We start from the raw sequence: 10,162 nt of genomic DNA on the forward strand, positions 1-10,162 counted from the left end.
CTCCATTGGTCCTGCCCCCGCCTGGGCGTGGCCGCCACGCGGCGCTGGCGGGGCGAGCGGCGATGGCGGCGCCCGGCTGGCTGCCGCCCCGCGCGCGGGCCGTGGTGCGCGTGGTGGACATGCACACGGGCGGGGAGCCGCTGCGCATCGTGCCGGGCGGGCTGGAGCCGGGCCCCGCGGGCCCCACGCTGCTGGCCCGGCGGCGCCACATGGGCGCGGAGCTGGACCACGTGCGGCGGCTGCTGGTGCACGAGCCCCGCGGGCACCGCGACATGTACGCGGCGGTGCTGGTGCCCAGCGAGCTGCCGGCCGCCCAGCTGGGCGCGCTCTTCCTGCACGGCCAGGGCTACAGCACCATGTGCGGCCACGCCGTGCTGGCGCTGGGCCGCTTCGCCCTGGACGGCGGCCTGGTGCCGGCGCCGAGCCGCCCGGAGACCGCGGTCACCATCCACTGCCCCTGCGGGCCCGTCACCGCCTTCGTGCCCTGGGACGGGCAGCGCAGCGGCAGCCGCGTCCGCTTCCACAGCGTGCCCGCCTTCGCCGCCGCCGCAGGTACCGGCCCCTGCCGCGGGGAGACCCCGGGCTCCTGTTCCTCAGAGCCGGGGCGCCCCCGTCTGTGTGGGATCCCCCCCGGGGGCGACCCCTGCCGGTGTGGTATCCCTGTGACCCCCTGTCTGTCAGCCCCCAAACGTAGTGTGGGAGCGCCCGTTGTCTGGGTGATCCCGAGCCCCCCTCTGTGGGACCCCCCCGGGGTGACCACTGCCTGTGTGGCATCCCTGAAAGCCTGGCACCCCGTCTGTCAGCCCCCCAATCGTAGTGTGGGAGCGCCCCTTGTCTGGGTGATCCCCGAGCCCCCCTCTGTGGGACCCCCTGGGGTGACCCCCGCCTGAAAGCCTGACCCCTTGTCTGTCAACCCCCTAATCGTGGTGTGGGGGCACCCCTTGTTTGGGTGATCGCCGAGCCCCCCTCTGTGGGACCCCCTGGGGCGACCCCCGCCTGTGTGGCACCCCTGTGACCCCCTGTCTGTCAGCTCCCTAATCGTAGTGTGGGAGCGCCCCTTGTCTGGGTGATCCCCAAGCCCCCCTCTGTGGGACCCCCTGGGGCGACCCCCGCCTGTGTGGCATCCCTGAAAGCCTGGCACCCCGTCTGTCAGCCCCCCAATCGTGGTGTGGGGGCACCCCTTGTTTGGGTGATCCCCGAGCCCCCCTCTGTGGGACCCCCTGGGGCGACCCCTGCCTGTGTGGCACCCCTGTGACCCCCTGTCTGTCAGCTCCCCAGTTGTGGTGTGGGAGCACCCCTTGTCTGGGTCATCCCCCAGTCCCCCTCTGTGGGACCCCCCGGGGTGACCACTGCCTGTGTGGCACCCCTGAAAGCCTGAGCCCCCGTCTGTCAGCCCCCCAGTCGTGGTATGGGGGCGCCCCTTGTCTGGGTGATCCTTGAGCCCCCCTCTGTGGGACCCTCATCCACTGGAGCCTTGGGGAGGGGTGCCCCTGTTCTCTCCCCCCCCCCAGACTGTACGGCCCCCACGGGTGAAAGTGATGACTGTGTGCATGACTAACAGCACTAAACCTGCTCTCGCTTTCCCCACGTCTGCCCCCCCCCCGGGTGTGAATTTGTGAGGTACCTAGGGAGGGGTGTTATGGGTGCTTTGGTTCTGATGCTGCAACCAGCTTCAAGCATGTGTGCTGGCCCCTTGCCTTTGGAAGCAGGTGGCAGCGTCAAAGGATGTGGCAGGGCTCTGGCAGCCAGCAGACTTTCTGCAGAAAGGATTATAGTTTGTGCCCTGCATGATGCTGCCACCTGAGCCCATATTGGGCTGGCAGCCTCCAGCTCTGCAAAACTGAGTGCATCCTTATTCCTGGGAATTAGAGTGGGTAATTTAAGACTGTGTAAACATCAATAGTTTGAAGGAGAAAGCTTGTCCAAGATTGGTGTCTCTTGGTCTGCAGGGTAGTTATGGAGATACCATTTACTGAGATCACTCCAGAAAACAGAGGAATGATTTGTTTTTAACTTTGTATACTCCACTCATTAAGGGTAGGAAGAGGACAGGCAGGTGAATGTTTTGGTGGAGAAAGGGGTTTTTTAATGAAGTTTGTACCTACTTTTGACTCCACAGAAGAATAGACCTAACTATGGATCTGCCCGATGTTGAAATTGGTGACCAGGTCGAGAAGATGAAGAACTCTGCTTTGTAGGGCTCTCTGCAGATGACCTACCGAATGTTTCTGAGACCCTTTATTAAGTAACAAAAGAGCAGAACTTCGGATAGATTAGAGACTTCACAATACCTGCAATATTTTAGGATGATATGCTATCCCAAATTTGTGTCTTCATTATTGCATAACCATATTCAGCTTCTGTAAGTACACTAGGAGTCACTCACACTCTTCAGTCTGATGGTCTCCTGTGTTTTGCTATTTCATTTTGCTACTGCATTAATTCCTTTAGCTGTTCCGCTTCCTGCCCTCCAGCATCCTTTCCTTTCCAAGACTCCTTGTTTCCATTTTATATCTGCATCTAATAATTGGTCTACTCACTGTCGTTTGTTTTTTGGTTTGGGTTTTTTAATATTTCTAATGATTGAAACTCATGACTCTTTCTAGCATTGTGTTCCTTGACTTTCCTGTGGAGTTCTGTGCCATTCACTTGCTTTAGCACCTAACTATATTTACATCTCACTTCAAAGTAAATCTGACACTGTAATTAAGTTGATTTACCCTACTGTGTTTGTTGGAATCCTTCTGAATTGATTGAATCTGATTGCATTATCTTGCATTAATAAGCATGAGATAAATTGTTTTTAAAAAAATCTAATACTTCTAATTTGGAAAGAGTACAGTCTGTATAGTTGGCCAAATTCAGCTCAGCAAGGACAAGGACAAATTGTTCCCTGATTTAGAACCCAAACTGACCTATGGATTTTAACAGGAGAGTTTTTCCATTGACTTTAATGGAAGTTGGATCAGGCTCTTATAAGACTCAGCACTTACCTCTATCCTTTGATGTCAAAGTGCTACACAAAATTATCCTTGTTACTATGCTAACAGTTGCATTAAAATCAGCAACGTTGCACTGGGGTGTGAATTAGGATAGAATTTGGTTTCCTGTGTTGAGAGGGTTGGGGCGGGGGGGGGGGAGATAATATTACCCATATATGTTCATGCACTGTTCTGTTTGCTTTTCCCTCTCTCCTGTTCTGTTTAGATGTGACCGTTGATGTTCCTGGCCATGGGAAGGTGGTGGTCGATATTGGATATGGTGGTGCTTTCTATGCTTTTCTCAGTGCTGAGAGATTGGGATTAGATGTTTGTTCTTCAAAGACTCAGGATCTTGTAGATGCAGCAAGTGCAGTAACAGAAGCAGTAAAGAGACAGGTACAGAAGATGCCAACATACCCCAAATACTTTTCTAACAACGTAGTAATATTGCAGGGTTTTTCTTAGAGGAGATTATTTATGACGTTGGAATTCTATACCTGGAATTTAAAACAAAGAGTAAATATCATAGTAGACTTTCTCAGGTGTTTATGGGTGTGACTGTTCTTGCCCTGTTAATGTAATTTTACAGTTTAGTTAACTTAAACTGTTGATTATGTTGCTAGAAATGTGTTGAATAATCCAGATAGCCAGAGGTACTGGGAAGTGGGGGAGTTTGTGTCCAGCTGCAAATACAAATTTTTTTAAAATGCAGAAAACACACACAGCACAACTTGCTTCAGGAAACATAGGCACTGCCCTTCTGGATCAGACCAAGGTCCACCCAGGCCAGTATCCTGTCTCTGACAGTGGCCAACACCAGCTGCTTCAGAGGACGGCATAAGAATACTGCAGTAGGCAGGTGTGGCATAGTCTGCCTCCCACATTTGGTCTCAGCATACACTACTGTGAAGCAACTGCATTGTTGTGTTTTGTGATGTGTCTAGAAAGATTAAGTGGCGTGTACGCCATATACCTATCAAATACATGCCCGACACATTAGGTGCTGAATGCAAATCATTTATTTGTAGAATTGGGCATTACTCATAGCAGGTTAATTTAATGTTTTCTTCACTATGGAAGATGTTATGTTATAACTTCTCCATGTGATCAATATTCTGTGTTTTTTTGACACAGTTTCTATATCACTCTTTAAGGGGGAAAAAAGCCATAAAGTTTCAACTATGTTCTATATTTCCCATGCTTTAGTTGTCTTAGCACAATACCGAATTACAGATGCTTTGTGTTACAAATGGCTCTGTTTTAACCATCATAATACCCAAATAATATTTAGCATCTTTCTAGCAATTTACATTTTCAAAGCTCTGTATAAATATTAGTCTTTCCAACACCCATATAAGGTAGGCAGCTATTATCCTCATTTTACTGTTAGGGAAACCTCTTCATCTCAGTGTGCCTCAACTAAGGGCTTGTACACACTTGCGCTTACTTCGGTATAACTTAAGTCGCTCGGGGTATGGAAAAGCCGCCGACGCAGCTACCGCTGCTCAGGGAGGTGGAGTACTTGTGCCAACGGGAGAGCTCTCTCCCATTGGCATAGAGTGTCTGCACTCGTACCACAGCTGCATCGATACGGCTGCCTCGCTGTAGCCATTCTGGTGTAGACTAGCCCTAATCCAAATTCAGAGCCAGGGCTAAGGACTCTGGAGTTGCTGTTTCTAGTCTACTCTACTGCCTTCTGAAAGATTGATCTTACTAAAAAGTGTAATATTAGCATATTTTTAGTTTGAATTTTGTATTTATGTCTTCTTAATGACTTCAGGAGCGCCCATATCTAGCATCAAATTGTCTACTGTAGTCTGTTTAAATGTCTGTCATGTTTGTGCGTGTCCCACCTCCCACTCAACGCACACATCCCTGTACAGCCCCAGGCAACAACATCACACTGATGGTTTGTAGTCAAGCAAATATTAGACCTGAAAAATGCATCCTGAACAGAGCTTAGGAAATCAGTGAAGTCAAATCTTGAAGAAATACCTGAGGGTTTGAGTTGCACACGGGAAATTCCACAGTTCCACGATGTCTGTAGTCTTAAGTGAACACAAGATAAAAAAGTTGCTGTCCTCACTAATGAGCCTCAGTTGTGTTACCTGTGGGGTAGAAACAAATGTGCCCAAGAGTCATTAGAATGGCACATTTATACCTGAGTGCACGCCCACCTCGGTCATCTTGTAAAAATCTTACTGCAATTTAATTGAAAATATTTGATTGTTGTATATGTCTGTATATCCATTTTGTGTGGTGTTCCTAGTTTAAACTTCATCACCCTGATAACGAAGAGCTTGCTTTCCTCTACGGTACTATATTAACAGATGGAAAAGATGCATTTAGTGATGAACCAACAACCAACATCTGTGTGTTTGCAGATGCACAGGTATGAAAACATGTTACTTTAAGAGATACAAGATAAGTAATGCCTGGTCTGTGTGTCTATTAAGAATGAGTTAAAATCTCTCACGGTGCTGCAAAGGCATTGTCTTTGAAGTGTCGTCTGTTCCTTAACAGTAAACTATTTCAGTACAGAATGAAAGCAGGTAAATATTTCTGAAAACATGAGAGAGGCTTTCAGTAAGGATTAAAAATGAGTTTAGTAGGTAGGACCCTCCCAACTGTCACATGGGAATGATCCAGAGAATACCAGTCGAGAGAATTTAGTTGCTCTGGATTCTGTTAGTGATTATCTGCAAGTGTTACAGACCTGAAAGTAACATGAAGGTTTAATACTTTAGTAATTATGAATATTGTCAAACTAGGATCCCTCACTCCTAGTATTTTGCCAAACAGAATCATAGTCTAAAAGTGCCAGAACCCACTTAGTTTCTTTTGTGCTTCTCTCAGCCTGTCTATTTACAGAACCCCAGAGCTAGGAAATGCCAATGTCTGTAATGCTATGGACTGCAGGGGGAGGCGTTTCTTGTGTTTTTGTAATAAAAGAGAAAAATTAAAAGCTAACGAACGTTTTATTTTTTAATTTAGGTCGACAGAAGTCCGACAGGCTCAGGCGTAACTGCTCGCATTGCCTTACAATACCATAAGGGACTCATCCAGCTGAATCAGACCAGAACCTTTCGAAGCAGCTCAACTGGTTCCTTGTTCACTGGAAAAGCAGTGAAGGCAAGCAGCAAACCTCTTCTTTTCTGTGTATTTTAAGGTGTTTGTTGTGAATTCTGTGCTCATGCCAGTGAGGAACTAACAGCACAGGCTTAAACCAGGCATAGTTGCACTATCTACAGACAGCTCTGCCACTGTAGTCACTTCTGATCTGTAGCATCCCTATAGTTTCAGTCCTGGGCCTGTTTTGAGCAGAGATTGCAAGTCTTGACAAATTGTGTGTCTGAGAGCAGTGTGTTATGGATAAATAGGGATGAAGATTCACCTGACACAGTAATCTTTCCATTATGATCATAGGCTATACAGAAAGGAATAAACAGTATGATGATGAAATTCACAGATGATACAAAATTGAAAGGAACTGAGGCTGGAGGAATAATTCAGAGACCTAAAATAATTAGGAACATAGGCAGAAAATAATACAAATGGGGGCAGGGGCGGAATAATCCAAAACAGACATTGTGTGTGACAAACCGAAGAAGTGGCACTGCTGAAAGAGACTTGGAGGTGACAGCCAACTCCAGATCAAAGATGAACTTGAAGTGAAAGGAAAAAAGACCAGTGCAGTTTTGCACTGTATATACAAAGGCTCCTCATCAGAGGAGAGCAATATTTGTATGGCTTTCGTATGGTTACAGCTAGAATCTTGCCTTCTGGGCACTTGTTCTCCAAAAAAAGATTTCTGAATTGGAGGGACTTGAGTGAAGAGCACCAGCAACATGGGCTGGTGGGACTGATTTACAAAGAAGATTGGGTTCAGCTGAGTAACAATTAGAGAGAGACATAGGAGGCTGCATACATTGGAAGGAGGAAAATGGGATGAACTTGGGATGGGAAAGCTTGTGAATGTCAGAAAAATTTCCCCAACAACTATTGGACTAGGAAAGGGAAGGAGCCATGTGTCTGAGGCAGGCTTGCCAGAGGTAACTGCAGTTCCATTTAAAGTGCAAAACTATTGATTAACAAAACCAATAAGCAAACCCCACGATCTTAGGCCATGTCTACGCTACTACCTATGTCGGTAAAACTTATGTCGTTCAGGGGGCTGAAAAAAACACACGCCTGAGCGTGTGTTTTGCCGGAATAAGTGGTGGTGTGCACAGCGCTATATCGGCGGGAGAGCTTGTTCTGCCGCCGTTCGTTGGGGTGGTTTAATTATGTCGATGGGCGCACTCTCTCCCATCGTCGTAGAGCGGCTACACGAGAGATCTTACAGCGGCGCAGCTGCGTTGGTGCCGCTGTGAGGCCTCTAGTGTAGACACAGCCTTAAACTGTGATTTCTGTTCCTGCAGCAATAGTGGAGCCTTTCCTTGACTTGACTTGCCTTCCTGGAGCTCCCCGCAGAAGTTGTCACAGGCTGCTATTTCAAGTCTTTTATACAGCAGCTATACGCTTCTTGCCTGTTAACTGATGGCTCAGTCCAAGCTAGGTTGGCCTGTGCCAAATAGAAGCCATTATCAAGGTGTGGCTCAGTAAGGCCTAGTTTACTCTTGAAAGATAGGTTGACATAGCTAGTTGGTCAGGGGTGTGAAAACACATTCCTGACTGATGTAGGTGTGGGTGTAGGTGGGTTATATCTGCGAGTGACTCTGTAAGTAAACAAAAGCCCTCTGACTGTAACTGCAATTGGAAAGAGCTGAGGAACACCCAGAGAAGCAGTGCCATTGGTGACCCAATTTTATTCTACTCTGCTACCTACGGTGTAGAAATGCTCTTTTGTAAACAGCGAAGAACCCCCTCAATGCCCATTCAATTTAAATCTAAACCTTCTCTCTTCTCAGGAAGCAAAGTGTGGGGACTATAACGCTGTTGTAGTAGAAGTCTCAGGAGAAGCCTTTTATACTGGAACAGCAACCTTCGTTGTTGAAGAGGAGGACCCACTGAAATACGGATTTTCTCTAAAGTGACCTTTGCCATCATTCAATTGCCAGCTTTTAGATAGTAACCAATATCAAAAAGATGATCTTTGTAATCTGTAGGGGGGAAATATAAATACACTGTATTTACTTAGCTCATATATTCCTCATAGACTGCTGCAGCTATGAATGGTTAAAAACAAATTCATTTAAATATCATAGAGCAGAGCTTAAAAAAAACTTTTCTGGTATCATGATTACTTGTATTACAAATAAAGATCACAGGCCACATTATTCTGTAGTGATTAGCATGTATTATACAAGTCTGGGTCTGTTTGAAACTGCATTTACAATTATATTTCAAATGCTAGATAGTAAACAAAGCGAAGCTTGAAGGGACAATTTCAGATGTAAGTGCCTCTTGTAAAGACATTATGTACTTTAAACTTTACTTCAGTGCAAGGATTCTATTAAAATGCAGTATTCTGATCTCCCATTTTTCTTGTTTTAATTCTGGTAACATGGCCTCCGTCACTGATCTTAAGCGTTTCACAGTCATTGTTTTTGGCTCAATTGGCCTGACTTGGTCATCTCACTTTAACTACTGTAACCTGTCTGGCCTGTTTCCTTGTTCAGATCTCTTAAAAGATACCAGAGCTGAAGTTATCTTTCCTGCTCTACAAACATTACCCCTGTCAGTGGGTACTTCCATTGACAACCTGTCTCAAGTCACTTCGTATTCAGGCTCCTTGTCATGACAAACAAGGGGCTACCATGCCTCTGCCTGCTATTCATCTGTCTCCTTTCCGCATTCTTGGCATTGTGCCTTTTGATATGCTGCCCTCTGCACCTGGCGTAGGCTGGGTCATACTTTGCCAATACTTTTGTCCTTCCAATCATTTAGCCTCCATTTCTTCAAATATGATCCCTCCTTACTTCTCAATAATCCCCACACTATCTTCAGATATGTAGTCCAGTGTCCTCTTTGTTTCAGATCACAAATCCGTTGGGGGCAGGGAATTTCTCTATATGGGCTAAATCCTAATCCCAAAGAAGTCAACCGTAAAAATCTGACTTCGGTAGCGCCAAGATTGAGCCCTATGTAAAGTGCTGGGTATGTTTGTAGCACTACATAAATCAATATGCAATCCACTGTTGTGGTTGGATGTAACGTACTAAATAGTAAATAATGCCTTTCACTTGTATAGCTAGACCCTTCATAATCTACTGCAAGCTAAATCTAAATTGTGAGCCTGGAGTCTGTGCTACCATGATAGAGCAGACTAGAAAAAAATGTGGCAGCTTGATATAAAAATGCTAGTAAATATGATGAATTGGTACAATCCAACCCTAGTGCCTGATAAACTCATTTTATACTGTCCCATAAATTCAGATTTTATATTTATAATGCATATCTGCAGTTGGATGGAGAAGCTGGTGGCTTTAACAGCTAGTTGAGACATGAAACCGTTTGGCACCTAGGAAAGTAGTCTGGAGTCTTGGAGTAAGTACTTTAACTAGAAGTTTCTGTTGAAACTGTTACCTATGAAACAGTTAAACTGATGCTGAAATCTATAAGTGATTATAAGAGGTGTAATGCCCACTGAGATAACTGAGGTCGTTCACCCTCCAAGTTTTTGTTTCAGGATGCCTGCAGATTCAGGAAAGCAACACTACTCATTTTGCTCTCAGGCATGTTTTCAGTGTTATCTTCAAAACTTCAAGGACTTGATATCTTTCTCATCCATTTCATCTTGCCCTTTAAAACCACAAAAGTGTTATGAAACTCAGTTTCATAAGACCTCTTTAAAGTCTGCTAAGTCATTCAATGCATGCAGGACTGTTTAGCATTTTTGGAGGGGGATTATATATTTGCTACTATGTGGTATATATACATACAATGGAAAAATACAAAGAGCATGAGGCTTTGTCTGCGTGGGAAATATACTTCAGTATAGCATAAGATGTGAATTTAAACTGCTGTAGTTATACAAGTATTGCCCCCAGGTGGATGCTTTTATTCTGGTTTAAGAGGGACCTTTTCTGTGGTTTAGCTTATTGCTTAGGAAGGAGTTTAAGCTATACTGAAAAAAGGCACTCTGTACCAGAATCAGCCTCCACCTAAATTATACTGCTGTAACATAAAATTTCCCTGTGTTGACAAGCCCTTAGTAACAAATTAGATTAGGCCTTGTT

The 10,162-nt window shown here is 45.8% G+C and overlaps 1 protein-coding gene across 1 annotated transcript; it reads left to right on the forward strand.

The window, feature by feature from the left end:
- Nucleotides 1–42: 42 nt before the first annotated feature.
- Nucleotides 43–8,462, forward strand: L3HYPDH (trans-L-3-hydroxyproline dehydratase). The gene is made up of 5 exons (XM_048852006.2): nt 43–552; nt 3,208–3,377; nt 5,251–5,373; nt 5,976–6,113; nt 7,892–8,462. The coding sequence occupies exons 1-5, from the start codon at nt 63–65 to the stop codon at nt 8,015–8,017; spliced, it is 1,047 nt and encodes a 348-aa protein (XP_048707963.1). The 5' UTR covers nt 43–62; the 3' UTR covers nt 8,018–8,462.
- Nucleotides 8,463–10,162: the final 1,700 nt, after the last annotated feature.

This window comes from Caretta caretta, chromosome 6, assembly GCF_965140235.1.
Source record: "Caretta caretta isolate rCarCar2 chromosome 6, rCarCar1.hap1, whole genome shotgun sequence".
Lineage (NCBI taxonomy): Eukaryota > Metazoa > Chordata > Testudines > Cheloniidae > Caretta > Caretta caretta.

Excerpts from the sequence above, each read along its gene's own strand:
- L3HYPDH (XM_048852006.2), top strand. The coding sequence starts at position 63 with ATGGCGGCGCCCGGCTGGCTGCCGCCCCGCGCGCGGGCCGTGGTGCGC. Across the intron at positions 5,374-5,975 it reads GTGTGTTTGCAGATGCACAG|GTCGACAGAAGTCCGACAGG; the intron begins GTATGAAAACAT and ends TTTTTAATTTAG. Across the intron at positions 6,114-7,891 it reads TCACTGGAAAAGCAGTGAAG|GAAGCAAAGTGTGGGGACTA; the intron begins GCAAGCAGCAAA and ends CTCTCTTCTCAG.